The 17452-nt window shown below is 46.6% G+C and overlaps 1 protein-coding gene across 5 annotated transcripts; it reads right to left on the reverse strand.

Annotated features, from left to right (window-relative positions):
* Positions 1-409: 409 nt before the first annotated feature.
* Positions 410-17017, reverse strand: elk4 (ETS transcription factor ELK4). 5 transcript variants are annotated; one of them, XM_021312553.2, is made up of 7 exons: positions 16592-17016; positions 13423-13637; positions 10976-11734; positions 10580-10822; positions 4885-4999; positions 3103-3222; positions 410-3014 (listed from the first exon to the last, which is right to left on the reverse strand). In XM_021312553.2, exons 2-7 carry the CDS (start codon positions 13627-13629, stop codon positions 2851-2853), a joined length of 1608 nt encoding a protein of 535 aa, XP_021168228.2. In that variant the 5' UTR covers positions 13630-13637; positions 16592-17016; the 3' UTR covers positions 410-2850. The 5 variants fall into 5 exon arrangements, with proteins under 5 accessions (XP_021168228.2, XP_021168227.2, XP_021168230.2 ...); XM_021312552.2 differs by having other exon boundaries at positions 10580-10825; positions 16592-17007; XM_021312555.2 differs by lacking the exon at positions 4885-4999 and having other exon boundaries at positions 16592-16893.
* Positions 17018-17452: the final 435 nt, after the last annotated feature.

Raw genomic sequence — 17452 nt, forward strand, 5'->3', positions numbered from 1 at the left:
CATCCAAAACATTAAAAAAAAGCTTCGTCAGACCTCGGTGTGGGAACGTTGCCATGCTAACCTTGGGCTTGGCTGCGGTAAGGCACCGTTTTCATCTGAGCGTGCGCGCGCGTCCTGTACAAAAAAAAACTCTGCTCAATCGTCTCTGGGTTAGAAGGCGACACTTTGGTTAGGAACGAACACGCATCCGTGTTAGTTTGTCATCCAAGTATCGTGTAAACAGCGCAAAGTACAATTTCAATGTTAAATGGCATAGAGAGGCGGGCAGCGCCTCCACAGTCTGTTTCAGACTTATGGCTTCAAGCTCAGTTAAAAAGCATCGCGTGAACCAGATGGCCGATAGTTTGGGAATGGGGGTGGGGATGGGGGGGGTGTTGGTAGGCAGAAGAAAGGTGCTTTAATTTTAAGGTTTCGGGACACACAACCAAAACATGATGACCCTGCAGATGGGCGGAGCAACTCCAATTGTCCCCAGCAACTCCAATTGTCCCCAGCCTTAAAGCTGAGGTGCAGCTGAGAAGCAGCCAACAGGCGACCCGTTTAGGTGTCCACGAAAACAATGTTCAGAGGTTCTGGGCCGGGTGTTGAGGCCCATGTCAGCGCTCTGGTTTCTGTCAAGCTGTTACCAGCCCATCCAGACCTAGAAATAACAGCATTCCAAATATGCTTTCTTCCTTTCCTCCTGTCAGCGGTCTAAGTTTTAATTCAGGAATGACAGGCGGAGGCTGAAAGCTTAAAAATCTTTAATCTTTAAGGAAGCAGCCTGAAGAACTGGCTGACGCTGTCAGAGAAAATACAGCTTCCATTTAACTTTTAACCCCCAGATCTACTGAACATAGCTGACTCTGAGCCGCCATCCCACAGTGTGAACTTCCACACCGAAGGATGTTGTTACTCTGACCGTCCTCTAGTCAGGGTTGATCAAGCTAACAAACGACCCAATCCCAGCCGACAGCAGACTTCTCAGTGCATCCCCGGTCCAGTTGGCTCGCTGAAGCTCAGCGGTATCAGGAACGAGGTCATCATGTTTTGGCAGACTGCTGCGTTTCAGAGGCCAACCGCGGGTATTGCTATTGGTGGTCAGGTGAGCGTGACGCCGACACAGCAAACAAATCATCAAAGGTTTGAGCTGAAGAAAGGCTTGATTATAACTGGGTCAACTGGAAACCGAAGGAGACCACCAGCATGCAGCAGAACCTCCCGGGCTCATTCCTCAGGGAACTATTGTTCCTGAATCTACCTGGACTTGTAGCAGGGTGCCTGACACTAAACAGCTGATCAAGCAACACCCAGCTACTGAGTAAAACTTAGATGTAAAGACCTCTATCAAATCGGTTTCCAGTACTGAACCAAAGATGGCGCCAAGGCCAGTTCTTCACTGGTTCTGTAAAGAACCGCTCAGGACTTACCCAGCCAGCCAGCAGCAGCTCAGTGACCGCCATCGCTCAGTGTTTCAACGGTAAACGTCCTTCCTCTGACAAGGAGAAACCTCTCCTGCTGCTGTTTGCTTTCTCATTTAAGCAACAGTTGGTGTTCAAGATCCTGACCACAGTTTCTGATCCGGGATCAGCGGCAATCCAGAAGGAACGCGCACAGGGCTCATCGATATAAGTTGGTGCTGATTAAAAAAAAGCAGACTTACGCTGCGTTTTCTGGTTCCGTTAAGTTAAATGGCAGCTATGTTTGGTCTCCTTTGCAACGGCCTGCTGATGTCCGGCAAACCCGTTAGGTAACGGATTGAACCGTGTCCTGGACCTTGCCTAGAGTCTGGCCGACGGTATCATTGCACAGAAATGGCTTATGGCTCTTCTTTCTTCCACTCCCACCTAAAAGCTTAGCGAGCGAAGGTGGAACAGGCCAACATGGCTGTCAGGATGAGTCCGCCTGGTTTTTCGGCAGGAGCTTGAAAACAGGTTAATTCTCCCTGAACTCCTCCAGCGTCCCGTCCCACTAAAACCACAACTTCAGTGTAACTTCCAGGGATCTGGTGTAGCAGACCAAGAGGTACACAGTTGTGAAGCGTTGCGGTGTAAAGTCAGGATGAGTTCAGCTGACCTGTGAAGGCAGCAGACCATCACGGGTCAGAGGGGGTCTGAATAGTCAGTACACATTTCAGAAGGGTTCTTTTAGAGAGAAAAAAATGACACTTCACAATTATGCGCCACTTTGTGCTGGTTTATCAGATAAAACCCACTGAAGTTTGTGATCATACCATAGAAAAAAGGTGACAGCAGTAGTTTCACCGCAGATGTATGGATCAAGGTTCAGTTTGGGTTATGGCCACAGATCACAATAAGACAATAGGGTAAGAGTCCCGCGGGACGTGGATGGCATTTCTGAGCAGCTGAGGCAGGTAGAGGGGAAAAGAGCTCCAGGTCCACCATGCCCGTCCTCATCCACCCTGAACAACAGCGGGGATTCGTGACGCTGCGAGGAAAGAAACGGTCAGAGGCTACTGACGGCAGCAGCCCTGCCGCACGCCATAAGGAGGGGATTCTAGAAGAGCGCAGATGCCGATAGCTGGAACCCAAGCGCTCTGTGCGTCGAGGTGTGAAGCAGATTGTGCCGACCGAGGCGCCAGTTCACACACTGTTACCATGGAAATTCCTCCCTCCTTCAATCTGCTGTGATCCCAAAATAAGCCGGACGAAATCAACGTGTAGGCGCATCAGGCTGCTGGCGATGATGACGTCAGTGAACAGAAAAGGGTCCTGAGGGCACAAATACCACGAGACAAAGTGAATGCATCACCCTCATCCGTCCACCACCCCCCACCACACACCTGTACTGTGAGCTCTATGGCAGTAAGGCTCAAAGCACCAGACCGATGGCAGACAGGAAAGGCTTGGCTCACACATCATCCTCCCGGATGTGGGAGAAGGTGGTGGAGCGGTAGAGAAGGACGGGCCAGAAGTCTATGTTTTCTGAGGGTCTGGTGAAATGGGGCCCGGCGTATTGGTTCCGTCCAAGCTCTGTACCGGGATCTGGAACTGAGGGGTGAGGACTGAGGGGAACTGCAACAGAAAACCAACAGTGTAGTGTTAGCGGACCTTGAGCTTTAGACTAGAGAGGGGAGGAAAAAAGCGGGTTCTCTGCACCCACCTGGAACAGGTGGGCTCCCTGACGTCTGGTGGCCGGGCTGAGGGGAGCAACGGGACTGAGCGTGCTCCAGAAGTGGATGTTGGACAGCAGAGGACTGGGAGTCAGCAGGAGAGTTGGAGTCTGTCAGGTGCAGAAACATCACGTTAGTACAGTCCAGGCATTTCCCACTGTCAGATTCTGGGGACTCTGGAGCCATTTTATACATTGTATATAATTTACGGAAAAATCAACTCTAAACAGTACATGGTGAAGTGAAACAAAAGGCAGTGTGCTGTTCAAGCCGTCACCTGAACATACAAAGGCTACGGCACAACTGCAAACCAAGCAGACATGGCCATCCACCAAGAACCTGGTGACAGGACCACCATTTGTCGTGCACTTCACAATGGGAGCCATAAAGAATCTTTTTTCAATCTTGAGACAAGGCATCTAGGGGACACATGTGGATGCACAAGCTCTGGTCAGATGAGAGCAAAAATGAACTTTCCTGCAAAACTGCACGCCGCCGGGTGTGGCAGAAAAGGCTACATCTGCTGGATGCGACTGGCCGCAGCATCATGCTGTGGGGATGCCGTCCTTCATCAGGGACAAGGAAGCTGTGGGAGGCTGGAACAGACTGAGGCGGAGCGGGGCGGGGGTTAGCCTACCAGCAAACAGCCCAATGTTACAGACCTGTGCTGTCCAAACATCCTCCTCAAGGGCCACTGTGTTTGCCCACCCAATCGCTAGGCTGCTGGTAATAATATTATCCAGCAATGATACTATTGGAGCAGGACATGAGCAGTTCTCCGTTGTTCTTGGCTTATTGAGGTAGCAGGGTTGGTAAAAGAATATTAGTCGTTTAATTAGTCTGGTTATCGGCAGCTGCCCTGCAGGCAGGTTGTTTGTTTCACTCATAAAAATGTCAACTCTCATAGCTAGTTGGAAATGATTGTTTACAGTCAGCGTTGTATCAAAGGAGCAGCAGATGGCCTCAGAGATACATGAATACATGTCATTAGTGCTGCCACCTAAGGAAGTCCCACCACAAATGTCCATGTTAGGAAATCCAAACAGCTCTATTGGGTTTCCTGAAAACAGCTCATTGGTGGAGGGGAAGCAGGGAGTGGCATGATTCTGAGGAAGAACCTAAAGCAAAAGCTCTGCCGCACGGACACACAGGATTACCGGGCAGACACCGGCTGTCTTCTGGTAGTTGTTTTTTTTAAACATAAACTTCCATCCAGCCATTACTAGTGCCAGTTCTTTTAGAGTCGGTCGGTGTGTGTGTAATTTTACTCTATCGTTTGGACTGCAGAGTAGAGGTACTCCTTCCCCACAGGCTGCTGTGTGCTGTAAACTAACCATTAGCGCGCTAAAATCCAGTCTGTAGATTTAGCATTACTGTACAAAAAGAAGCATGACAGAAAAGACACGGTACTACGTTTAGCTGGGACTTACTTCATGTTTTTGTCCTGGGTTTTCCCTGCAGCGTACAACTGGATTAGAAACATTAAACCATATTTTCCAACGACTCGTACTACGGGCACATACTTTAGTTTTATTGAATTATTATTTCTAATCTTCTAGTGCCTTAAAATTAGATATTCACTACACCACACGGGGGAATTCTTTACTTGTCTACCAGAGTCCAATAAACCCAAAATAAGACACTGGGACACTTTAACGAAATACATTTTTAAAATAATGTATGGAACAAAGATTACATTGCCAGGTTTCAGGCCTGAGACCCATTTCACAGAAACGTGGGACAATTTAACAGCCAGTAGTGACAATACCAACCATAGGGACAGAAACACGTTCTGGCTTTGAGATGGTCGTGTTCCCAGAAGCGACCTAAAACCACATTCTGTCCAAAGTCCAAACTGAGCAGCAGCTGTGCAGGTCCAGGACTTGCCTGGGTGCAGTGTGGAGAGTGTCAAGAAGAAAGGAGAATTTGATTAGAAAGCAAAAAAAAAAAAAAAAAAAAAAAAAAAAGTAAGAACAAAGAGGTTTTGCACCTACTAACATGTTTGCGTGGGAAATGTGGCAAAGAAAAAATTAAACTAGTCCCTGAGAAATGCCATTACTTGGTTCCTCGGAGCTTCCAGTGCAGGGGTGTCAAACATACGGCCCGAACAATTTAGTCCAGCCCTGTGGCTAAATGCATTATCATTTATTAAAAAAAAAAAAAAAAAATTCCCGTGTCATGTCTGGCAATGTGGCAATAAGAATTGTTGTCTTAATGCCAAAAAGAGCTCATCAGATTTGACTTTCACAAGTGGAGCAGTACTGCTTTTGCCACAGTGCTCTGCTTGATTTATGAATGTGAATAGTTTTATTATGATTCATGCGGGGAATATCTCAAATGATATGGACACTACAATGGGAAAGTAGGAGAGGAAAGGAAGAACAAGAATAAAAAAACAAAAGGTGAAAGAAAGAAGAGATAAAAGGAAAAGAATGATAAAACAATTATTGAAAAAAACATGTACTTCGTTTAATTATAAATATGCAGTTCCTATATTGTTCACGAGGGGCGCTGTGTTTTAATTAGCAGATTAAGCTTCAGGTGTGGAAAAATTTAAATCATTTCTTAATTTTTATCTGTTTGATGTATTTTGTCATGTAGGACAGTGTTTTTAAGTTCCAAAAAATTTGAATAAATGTTTTTCAACATTGTATAATCACTGTGATCAGTTTTTATGCATAATGCACAAGTAAATGTTTAAATGAGTAAAAGTATTGTTGAAATTACACATACTTTTCTTAAAAACGCTGAGGTTATTTATAATATATTGTGTAAAAGTGAAATTCATTTAATATAAAAATCAACAACAAGTCCACTTTTATTAGTTCTATTTAATCTTGCAATGAGTTTACTCGTGTGGCCCTCTTGAGATCAGATTAAGCTGTATGCGGCCCCTAAACCAAAATGAGTTTGACACCCCTGCTCTAGTGAAAATCAAACAACAGCATAGAAATCACGTCATAAGTCCAATTTTTCTGCTACAGGTTCCAGGCCTTTAAAGCAAGAATTATTGGGGGGGGGTTGGGAATCCCTGTTCCCATGCATATAGATGTATGTGGCCTAGGGCTGGGCGATATAGAATAAAAGCTTATCGATCAAAAAAGAAAAGGCATATTGATCGATATCCATAATTATTGAAAATATTTAAAACCATATTTTATGTGCAGCTCTGCCTGGACATTTTATGATATTGCTAAATGATTTGATTTAAAGAACACAAACACAGAATTCCAATTAAATCTTTATTCAACCAACTGTTTTAACCATAACAGATTTTTTTTTTAACAAAAATAACAACTTTATATCGCGGATCAAGAGTGGCAGGTTATTGTTTGAAGCCAGGTTTTTCAGCTGCAGAGAACAGCAGACATATCCATCACTATGAAGCACGTTACTGCATGCGTTATGTCCTTATGCCGCTTGGACGCTTTGTCATTTTTTACAAAGAAGGGAGCCCAGTTTAGCTGCTATACCTGCTTTGTTTTGGAAGAAGTTACAGAAAGCGACGACGACGAGGCGCAGCTCGCGGGGCCGCGCAGCTCGCGCCGCTGTGGGTGTGAGCGGCTTACGTGATGAATACTGGTGGGTTGCGTTACCAGACTCTGCTTTTACCGGTTCCTTGCAAGTTTTACAAATCACTGTTGTTTATTTCTATCAGGCTGGCGAACTAGTAAAACCTCGTTTTGGGACCGTTTCCTCCGCCGCTCCTTGCAGCTACATATTCACATGCTCTGTGTTGTGGTTTGAGAGGGCGGCGCTTAGTGACGGCGTGCCGACTGTAGCAAGGAAGTAAAACTGTCTATCGAACTTTTTATCGACCCTATTTTTTCCTATCACGCCCCACGTCTATCGATCGATAGATATTGTTATCCACGCTATCTATCTTCTGATTAAGAACAGGGCTGCCCGCACTGACGCGGCTCAGGGATTACGTCACACGCAGCGCCGTGCGCAGTGCCCTAGTGCCTGTCAATTCAATGGTCCAATGACGGTAATTTAAAAAACAGGACATTTCCTCACTTTCTAAAAAAAAAACCCGGGACGCCCGGGACAGGACGTGAAATACGGACATGTCCCGGGAAATACGGACGTTTGGTCACCCTACTTCTTGTATGAGCCGATGTGACGAGTGAATTTATCCATTGTGAGATCAATAAAGACTATCTTATCTTATCTTACCAACGACATGCAGGACCTGCAGAATTTCAGAGCATCTCCACTGACATGGAGCTTTGCTTTATTGCACATCTCTACTGGTCCTTTCATTTTATGTTGGTCCTTTGAAAATTGCTTTAATTCTATTCCAAGAACAATCTTCTTCATACGGGAGCTGGCGCTGACCTGACCAAGACGGTTTCAGAAACCAGGTCTAAAAGACTTCTGTGGTACTACTGCCCCCTGCTGCTCATCTGGGAGCACAGCACAGGCTGCAGTTTCAGTCCGCTCATCTTTAAAGGTTTACTTTCAAGTCATAATCTGCTTGAAACTACATGTGACTCACTTTGAAGTCAATTTGGATTGGGAGTTTTTTTAAAAGAACCCCTTCCAAGTTGTGTTTTTTCCACATTTGTTTATTCTCAGCACCTTTTGTAAGTCAACAGTTAGCTGGATCTGGTGGCAGATGAATCTTAAGAAAAAAGTGTTGACTGTAATTTCTCTAGATGCCTTGCTGTTTAAAGATGTCCGGATAGAAAACAGGACAGTGGGTCTCCGCTGCGCTTGTCTTGTCTACAGACACGCATGGTGGTGGGAGGGTCATGATCTGGGGCTGCATGAGTGCTGCCAGCTGTGTGGAGCTACAGTTCACAGAGGGAACCATGGATGCCAACTGTGACCTGCTGAAGCAGAGCATGAGCCCCTCCTTTCAGAAACCGGACCACGGAGCAGAACTCCAACACGATAACAACCCCAAACACACCTCCAAGACGACTGCTGCCGGGCTGAAGAGACAGAGGGTAAAGGTGATGGACCGGCCAAAGCATGGCTCCAGACCTCAACCCTATTGATCTATTAAGCTTAAAATGAAGGTGGAGGGGCCCAAGGTGTTCAACCTCTATCAGCTTCATCATGGAGGAGAGGGAGAGGACTCCAGTGGAAACCTGTGATACTGACTTAGAGGTGAACTCACTTCATTACCAGCAGTTTAGACATTAATGACTCTCTGAGTCCGTTTAGGGGGGCCAGCAAATTTACACCATTATATACTCCTTGACATTGGGTCAATCTCATGGGAGATAGATGCTATACAATATGAGGGATTGCTGCAAAGCCATGGACAATGAATATGACTCTCCCTGTGGCTCTACGCTTCTTCAGGAGAATTGAATGCTGCTTCTCAAGACTTAATACAATGTGCTGGGTTTCCTTATATAGGAAACCTTTTGACCAATCTCTATAATCTGATCCAATCTGTATAACCTGATTGAACTTAACTTTGGAAAGTGTCTTGAGATGACATGTTTCATGAATTGGCGCTATATAAATAAATTGAATTATGTCCCGTCAAGCTGAAAACCAGAGCTAGAGAGCGTGAAGAAAATAAACCAATCTGGCCGTGTAAATCTGTTAGTTGTTGAATTGTTTTCATCAGTGGGTCTTTGGAGGACTCCACCGCCATGCCACGGTGTCTCTGGGCAATATTGGAGAGACTCATCGGACCAGGCAACATTTTCCAATGTGTTATTTGCCAAATTTTAATGAGTCTGTGGGAACTGTAGTCCCGGTTTTGTGGTGTTAGCTGGAAGGATTGGCAAGCCAGTTTGTTCTTCTGGTTCTGTGAAGTCAGAGTGAATGTTCCAGATCTGGGTTTTGTTAGCTAAAGTGTACAGGATTTATTTCACGTTAAACTTTGAAAAAAAGTAGTGAAATGATGTGAACAATGTGGCCTAAAAGGGGGTTGGACACAAATTAGATCCAGTGATCTAAGCCAACGTAAAAGCTAGAAATGGGGCCAATCGCATCCAGTACCGGGCTCAGGAAAGGACGAAAGAGTACCGAAGCAATGCACTCAAGTAAAAGTAAAGTTACTGTGATCAAATTTTGAGTCATTACCAGAGGAAAATGTTACTCAAGTAAAAGTAAAAAGTACACAAATACATTTTACTTGAAGTAAAAGTTAGTTGTTTTATGAGCAGAAGAAATGAAAAGTGGAGATATTGATCTCAAACCTTTAGAAACAACAGCAGTCAGTGTGTTTGTATGTTAGCGTCTCCAGAGACCCACATCAGCCCAGGAGTCACACTTACATGTAGAGGAAACTGTAACATGAAAGCAGCTGAAAGAGCTCTGGTATTGCTATGGTATTGTATAAAACATCCAGAGTTGAGCTCAGCGGCTTTGCATCTTGACCCAGTGCCGTCACCTCCCACCTCTGCTCTACTTAATATGGGAGGAGCTGCGACAGGAAGAACCAGTGCAACAGAACCAGACTGCAGGGAGAAAACTCTGAGCTGGTACCAACGTAGGTACACCCTCCACCTCTGTGCTGATCATTGAACAAACTTATGTCCACAAAAACAGAGCTGCTAGCTTTAAAACCTTTGTCATACAAAAAGTCTGCTTCAACGGAACGGCTGCTTCTTTTCTTATTGATGAATCCAGTTATAAAAAAATTCTACTAATTTCAATCGTACAGTCTGACTCAGCTTCCTCAGAAAGTATTCACACCCCTAGAACTTACAGAGACTTGGAAAAGTATTGACCTCTCATTATTTTTCAGGATTTGTCATCTCACAACCTGGAATTAAAACAGATGGTTTGAGAGTTTGCACAATTTTTATAGTTTTATTGTGAAGCAAACAACAAACAGGACAGCGTCAATAACTGTTCACCCCCGCTCTTGGCAGGTCTGCTTTCAGTTAAAGATGATGAATTTGGTGGTACTCTGTGAGAAGATTTAAATATGTTTATGTCCCCATCCTGACTTGTGCTTCTCAAGGCTTTGTCCCTGACTGGTCTGGACAGCTCTGTGATCCTTGTGGTGTTCTGCCTCTTGCTCAGTGCTGCCGCCTCCGGAGCCTTTCAGAAAAGGTGTGTTTATGCTGACAGGTCATGTGACACTTGGATTGCACACAGAGGGACCTCGTTGCTCTAATTATGGGACTTTTGAAGGTAACTGGTTGCATCAGGACTTTAAGGGGTGAAAAAAACTTTAAATTACAGATTGTAGTGTAACAGAATAGGTAAAAAGTCAGGGGGTTGATTACGTTTGCAAGGCACGCTATAAAGATCTAAGAAGGACGCAGCTTTCTTCTTGTCACGTTTCCAAAAAGGTCAGATTTGGAGCAGAGATTGCTCTACCTGTTTCCTACTTAGAATAATGTTAAAGTTAGCCGCCCTGGAAGCATCAACGTACAGCTGCAGATAAAATCGTGCCCAAACTTAGGTTGGTCCGGCCCATAATAACAACACAAAGATGTGTGTGGTGGAAATGTGACCAAACCTGCGGTACAGAGCCCAGGGCCTCACCTGGAGCATTGCTGGTGTGAGCGAGGCGGTGGGGAGCGAGGGACTGCAGAGGTTCATGGGGGAGAATTCGGACGTAGTGACAAGCAGAGCAGGCGGGCTGATCTGCAGGATTTTCGGTGGCTTGCGTGCTTTTCCTGGAGCCTGAGCGCTCCCTGTGGTGCTGCTGTTTACCGACGACGAACTGTTGGTCTCGGTGTCCACCAAGCTGGGCTCATCCACAGACAGGCCCAGGCCGCTGTCCACCTGCTGGACACAAACACCCGTCACTCCTACATGGATCTTTTTAAACACTACAGGGGAAGATGGACCCATTCTCAGAAGGATGGTGCCTCCTGACCCAGAACCTTTATTGTTTGTTGTTAAAATGCTGAAGTTTTCTTACTGATCTATACCAACCTTGTCCTGAGGCTGAGCCTCTGGTGCTTCTAGTGCAAGAGGGTCTGTGGACCGCGAGCACCCCGACTCGACGTCGCTTTGCGTGGTGCCCTCCTGAGAAGATTCTGGTACGAGGCTCGGGGACGGGCTGGCGGAGCTCAGGTCCGGCAGGCTGAAGGCCGGATCTGAAGGGCGGGGGTGCTCGAACGTGTAAACGGACTGGGGCTGCAGGGAGGAGTGTGGGCTGGTGGTTTCGGCCCTCTGCGCCGCAGCATGCAGGGAATCCAAACTGCCGGCCTCCGCCTGAGGGGGCGCTGTGGGGAGCGGCTTGGGGGGGCTGTTTCCAAACTTGATGACTGACGGCAGAGCAGCGGCTGCATGCAGCTGCTGCTCCAGCCGCTTCTCTTGGCTCTGTGCGGCGGCTGCGGTGGCCCTCCCGTCCGAAATCTTCTCCGCGGGGTTCTCTATCTTGATGGAGCCAAAGAGCTGGCGGCCATTTTGCAAAGAGTTGAGGTGAAAGGACGTGTAGAGGCCGGAGTGGATGTAGTCGTTCCTGTTGGACTGCTTGGTGCTGGAGCCCATAGCGGCTGGACCTGCTCCCGCCTTGCCCCGGTCAGCAGACTCCACCTCCAGCAGAGAGCCGTCTCCCCTCTTGGCTGCGACAGGTGGGATCCCCCCCGCTCCGCTGTCCGCTCGGATGCTAGCGTCTCCTTTCAGAATGTCCGGGTAGGACACGAAGCGGTAGACGAACTTCTGACCGTTCACCTTCTTTATGATGTTCTAGAAGACACAGGGAGGCCCGCAGACAGAAAACACTCAGTGAGCAAACAAGCAGGACCAGAGAGCAACCTTGTAGGCGGAGCAGCTGCGTCCCTCCTGTACCAAACTGAAAGCCACAAACGCTGCAGCCAAACGTTGCAGAGCAGCTCCGCTCTGAGCGCCCACAGGGTCAAACCACAAGCGGGGAGGGAGTGGGGGCTTAAAAGCTGTCTCCAGTGAGAAATGCATTCGGCTGTGATGGGTTGGATCAATACGCAGAATCATGTTCAACTCAAGACAGAAGAACGCTCTGTTGTTGGTTTTATTTTGGGCCGATGCCGTTAGAAGAGCCCCTGCAGGAAGCAGAACTGAAGGGCTGCAGGCTGATCACTGGTGAAGGTCGATGGTCAATCAGCTTACGTTATATGGTACCACCGACTTACACAACTTAGGGGACCAACTATGCCCTTGCTGCTTCCTGTTCTGATCCGCTTTCTTCTTCTGCAGCTATGACACAGAAAAGCCTACAGGTACCTGTCCTGCATCAGTGATGTAGAACAGCAAATCGGTGCCTCAAAGTAGATTCCTGCCCCTAAAGGCTCTGGTTTTGTCGCGCTAACAGCCCCAGACGTGTATTTTATTGGGGGTTTTATGGGATTTTTACATAACCTTGCCTGCAGCTGAATTCTTGGGGGATTTGGTCAAAATCCACAAGTGTCGCGATCCGAATAAGCGCGCCTTGACCAGCGTAACTGCTGCTTACCTAATTTTCGGTTGATACCGGCTAAAACCAACCGTTGGTAGGTGGGAACTAGGTGTCGCTTCGCCCAATCGGCTCAGAGAGCTGAATGTTCTTCCTTTCCCTGATTTGATGGGAGCAGACCCAGCGCTCTCTTCTAGCAGCTGTTAGCTAGAAGAGAACGCTGTTTGCTGCTTTAGTGAGAGCAGCAAACACAACGCTGGATGTCCGGGCTCTTCAGAATTAACCATTTATCTCTAACTCATCGCCAGCTTTACTGACCTACTGCCGAAGGTCGGCTAATGCTTTGCAAGACAGGACGGTCAGTGAGGTTATTTTGTAAAAGCCCTCGACCTGTTTGCCAAGCTTTGCTGTGCTGCGGAACAACCCTAAACGGGAGAACCCATAGATCACAGCGCATTCACGTGTTAGAGTGGCCTAGTCAAAGTCGGAACTGAAATCTAATTAAGGATCATTGGCAAAACTGACGTTCAGACACACTCCACTTAATCTGACTGAACTTGGGCTGTTGTGCTTAGAAAAATGGGCAAAAAAATGTCAGTTTTTAGATATTTATGCTAAGCTAGTGGAGACCAACCTCCAGACACTTGCAGCTGTAACTGTAGTGAAAGTACTGACTCAGGGTTGCTGAATACAAACAAGCCACAGTATCCTGGTTTCTATCAGCTAAAAAAATATTGAAAGCCATTTATGAATCCCCTGCATTACACATTTCTGCACCACTTTGTGTCAAGCTACCACTCAAGTGTGTGAATGTCTTCAAGCCACCGTGAACCGCTGGGACAGGAGCCGTTTCAAGACGCCTGAGATGTAAAAATCACAACTGATAAGTGAGAAGGATGGTGAAATCATGCGGTTACCAAAAATCTTGTGGCTTCCCTTTTGTATCTGGTGTGAAACGGTGACTCAGCAGCTCATGTCGCGCTACCCCGGGTCAATCACAGCGTACCTTGTCATAGTAGTATCGCAGCGCCCTGCTGAGCTTGTCATAGTTCATGTTGGGCTTGTTCTTGCGGGCTCCCCAAAGCCGGGCCACTTCCTCGGCCTGCAGCAGCTTGAACTCCCCTTCCTCATTGGTCCAGCAGATGAGCCGCTCATTGCTGGAGTCCAACAGGAGCTGGAGAAGGAACTGCCACAGGGTGACAGAGTTGTCCATGTCGCTTACTGGAAATGTACAGAGGAGGAAAAACAAATCAACCACAAAACATGTAGTTAGGACTGAACAAAGTGGGGTTCTTTGGACCCACCAGCAGTAATCTCTTAAAGGCAAGCAGCCTGTCTTTGTTATGTGCATATTAATACATTTTTAGACAGAAAAGCGACAGCTAAAGGTTTCGGAGAGAACCCGACTGTGATGGTTTCAGCTGGCTTTACAGGAAGAGGACCGTCTGCCATCCACCAGTGAAGGAGGCCCATGGCATCAAATCAGTTGGTGTTGGGGTTTGAAGTATCACTTCAAACATTTCAGCTATGCATACTGAAAGGTTGAGTTTTAGCCTCTTCATCCTTTTAAAAGGGGACATATCCAGGTCTCTAAGGCCTTCCTTTTTACATTGAAGTCATTCAGTTGTGGTCTATTTAAAGCGGAAATGCAACGCTTTGGTCTGAATCTCTCGTTACTGTTGCCCCACTGCCCCTCTTTTGCCCCCGTTCTGAGGTTCACCTGAGAGCAACTGGTTTTGGTGCCGTCTCTTTAAATCAGAAGGAACTTCAGACCCTGCCCCCCTTCCAGGTGGCACAGCGCTCCACTCCACCCCGCTCAGCCCGTTTCGTAGCTTGCTGGGGGACGGTGGAATGAACTGCAGGGTTTCCCACAGCACTATCTTGGCAAGGCTACCGCCTCGCAAACATAAAAAAACAAACAAACAAAAAAAAAACAAACTCGATATGTTTGCATGTTTATTTGACGTTAACACGTGCTTTTTTGTTGTTGCTTTCGCGTGTGCATATAGTGAATGGCAGGGAAAAAACACACGGATACGCCCCACCCCAGCGCCGCGAGACGGTCCGCGCAAGAGTTGTCACCAGCCCCCACCCCCCCACCCCCCCCCCAAACTCACCGCCTCGCCTAAGCAAATTCCTGCGGGAAACACTGAACTGTGTGGGTAAATGCACCCGACTTTCACTTCTCCACTTGCAGTTTTCGACATCTTCAGTTTGGACTACAAAAAAATTTCACGGAATTAGTTAGCCGGAGGTCCCTGGCCTTGTTTAGCAGTACTGCAGCAAATACTTTGATGTAATTGTTTAAAAAGAAAAACATGATAGAAAACAGAGAAAACTGAACGGCTTGAGAAACATGATCCAATTCAATTAAATTTTATTTATACAGTGCCAATTCATGAACCATGTCATCTCAAGGCACTTTACAAAGTCAAATTCAATCAGACTATACAGATTGGGTCAGATTATACAGATTGGTCAAAACCTTCCTATATAAGGGAACCAGTTGATTGCATCAAAGTCCCGACAAGCAGCATTCACTCCCGGAGAAGCGTAGAGCCACAGGGAGAGTCGTCTGCATTGTCCATGGCTTTACAGCAATCCCTCATACTGAGCAAGCACGAAGCGACAGTGGAAAGAAAAACTCCCCATTAGCGGGAAGGAAAAACCTCCAGTAGAACCGGGCTCAATATGAACGATCATATGTCTCGACCGACTGTGGGTTAGAGAAGACAGAGCAGAGACACAGAAAGGACAGAAGCACACATTGATCCAAACAGAACCTAAAGATATATATGCTGCTCTAGGAGAGACTACACTCAACTGATCTGCACTCCAATACACACCAAGTACACAACAACATGTGCTTAAGGGTTTAAAAAGTGGATCTGGCATCATATGTTCCCACATTACAGAGCAGTGATGGTAGAACGCATACGAGACAGTTTTCTAAGCCTAACGAAACGATTGTTGGATCCCTAGTCAACACAACAGAGAACTTGGCAGGTCTCAAAAAGCAGGTCGATCAACAGAAACATAATGGCATCAACTCCAAGCTCCAAAAACACCCCGTTTTACATCAGATCTGACATGCGGATTCCAAGTCTGATCAATAGTGTTTGTTTTCGCAAGACTGCAGCGAGAAAAAATGTTCCAAGTAGTTTTTAATCCAAAAGAATGGCTCCTGTATTCATGGGATCTTCACAGAAATCCAAACAAAGGGCACCAAAGGACAAGTCGCCCGTTGTTGAGTTTACAAGCTGGTGGAGGTTCTCGGTTTTTTTTATGGGTTCTCTGGACAGAAGAAAATAAAAATATAAATAAAAAATCTGCATACGATCCAGTCAATTAGAGGTAAACAAAAAGCAACACAGGTCACATCAGGTTCAAGCTCTGATGACGTCATAGGTGCCCATCAGTCATGGTCAGATGAAAACACTATACCCTCCACACACACACACACACACACACACACACACACACCCTGAGTCAACCAAGCCTAACAATACTGAAACTGTTAGTAGTGTTTGCAATGCGTCGCCAGCCGAATCTCTCCTACCCTGACAGCGGCTCGGTGTGTGTGTGCGTGTGTGTGTGTGTGTGTGTGTGTGTGTGTGTGTGTGTGTGGATGTTTAAGCTTCTTAGAATAAATCTGGCCTGACTCATCCAGGCATGCTTGGATAGACCCGACCAAACCCAGACAACACAACACAGCCCAATCTGTCCCACGCCGATATGTCAAATGCGTCGTAATCAGAGCAAAAACAGAACAGCAGCGACAGCAGCATATTAGCACGGAGGGTTGTATAACACATGGCGGCGGGAGGAAGCCCCGTCTACGGGCTGAGCGCGCTCGGACATTCGGTTCGGGTTGGGAACGTGGACCCTGCCGTCCCGCTGTCAGACGAGCAGCAGCTCCCCGCTACGCGCAGCGGAGACCACTTGTTGATGGAGAACCTTTGGGTAGTTTCGGTGCTGCTAAAGCGGGTTCAAACATTTGCTTGTGAGTTGGGTACTGGGCCGAACCACCGCTGCTGTCGCGTGCAGGGTGTGCGGACACGGGGGGGGGGGGGGGGGGGGGGGGGGGTCTGGCGAATTAAAGCGCCGACGGTATTTAGCTAGCCTCGAAGTTAGCTCGGGTGCTAGCTCCAAGTTAGCTCCTGTGCTAAGATTACCTCGCTCGAAGAGCCCGCTGAATTTCCGAGTCGTCGAGCTGCGTCCAAACGTCGCCCTGTCATCTCTGGGGAGCTCCTCACAGCACCATGGATCAGAAAACAAGGTCCTATCAAAGGTTCGAGCAAATTCCCTGACAGGAATTGAGATTTAAAAGCATCTGGATCTCACGGACGGTGTTATCCTTTTGACCAGGAACTGATGTTGCGTTCAACGTTCTGCGTAGAAACCACATCCGTCAACTTTCTTCACAGACTTCGTTTACGTTAACTGCTTTGAAGCAAAATATCTTAGAGACAAGAATGGCTTCTTAAGTGTAAATGTTTCCGACCGCTTTGCTTAAAGGGGTTATTGGGTAGGTCGTACAGCGAAATCTCAACCGTTTCACTGGTTCGGTTTTGGTTTTCGCCCCCAAAAGACTGGAAAAACAATGCAAGTCAGAATTCCTACGATTTCAAAAGTCACTTAAAAGCGTCATTAAAATTACTTCCTCCATTGTTTGTTTTCATTTTTTATTTTAGCTCATTGTGTTCTATTTTCTTCAAATACAAATACAAGTATATGCTAAATGGCTTGTTTTTTTAAATCCTAGTCTATGTTTTAGTGCAATTCCAAGGGAATGAAAATTAAAACCATCAAATATCAGATATTTGTCAGTTTGTCAAACAACAACAAATCTATATCAAGCCACTGCACATTCAACAGAGCAAGCAACATGTAACGGCCCTCAAATTCACACACACACACGCAACATTTTTCGTTAAAAAATCTTTTTTGATTCATACCCCTTAAACTATTTAACATTTTTGTCACATTACAACCAGAATATTATATGCACGGTAGCAATGTGAATCTGAAATCTG

Source organism: Fundulus heteroclitus, unplaced genomic scaffold (assembly GCF_011125445.2).
Source record: "Fundulus heteroclitus isolate FHET01 unplaced genomic scaffold, MU-UCD_Fhet_4.1 scaffold_88, whole genome shotgun sequence".
NCBI classification, from domain to species: Eukaryota; Metazoa; Chordata; class Actinopteri; order Cyprinodontiformes; family Fundulidae; genus Fundulus; species Fundulus heteroclitus.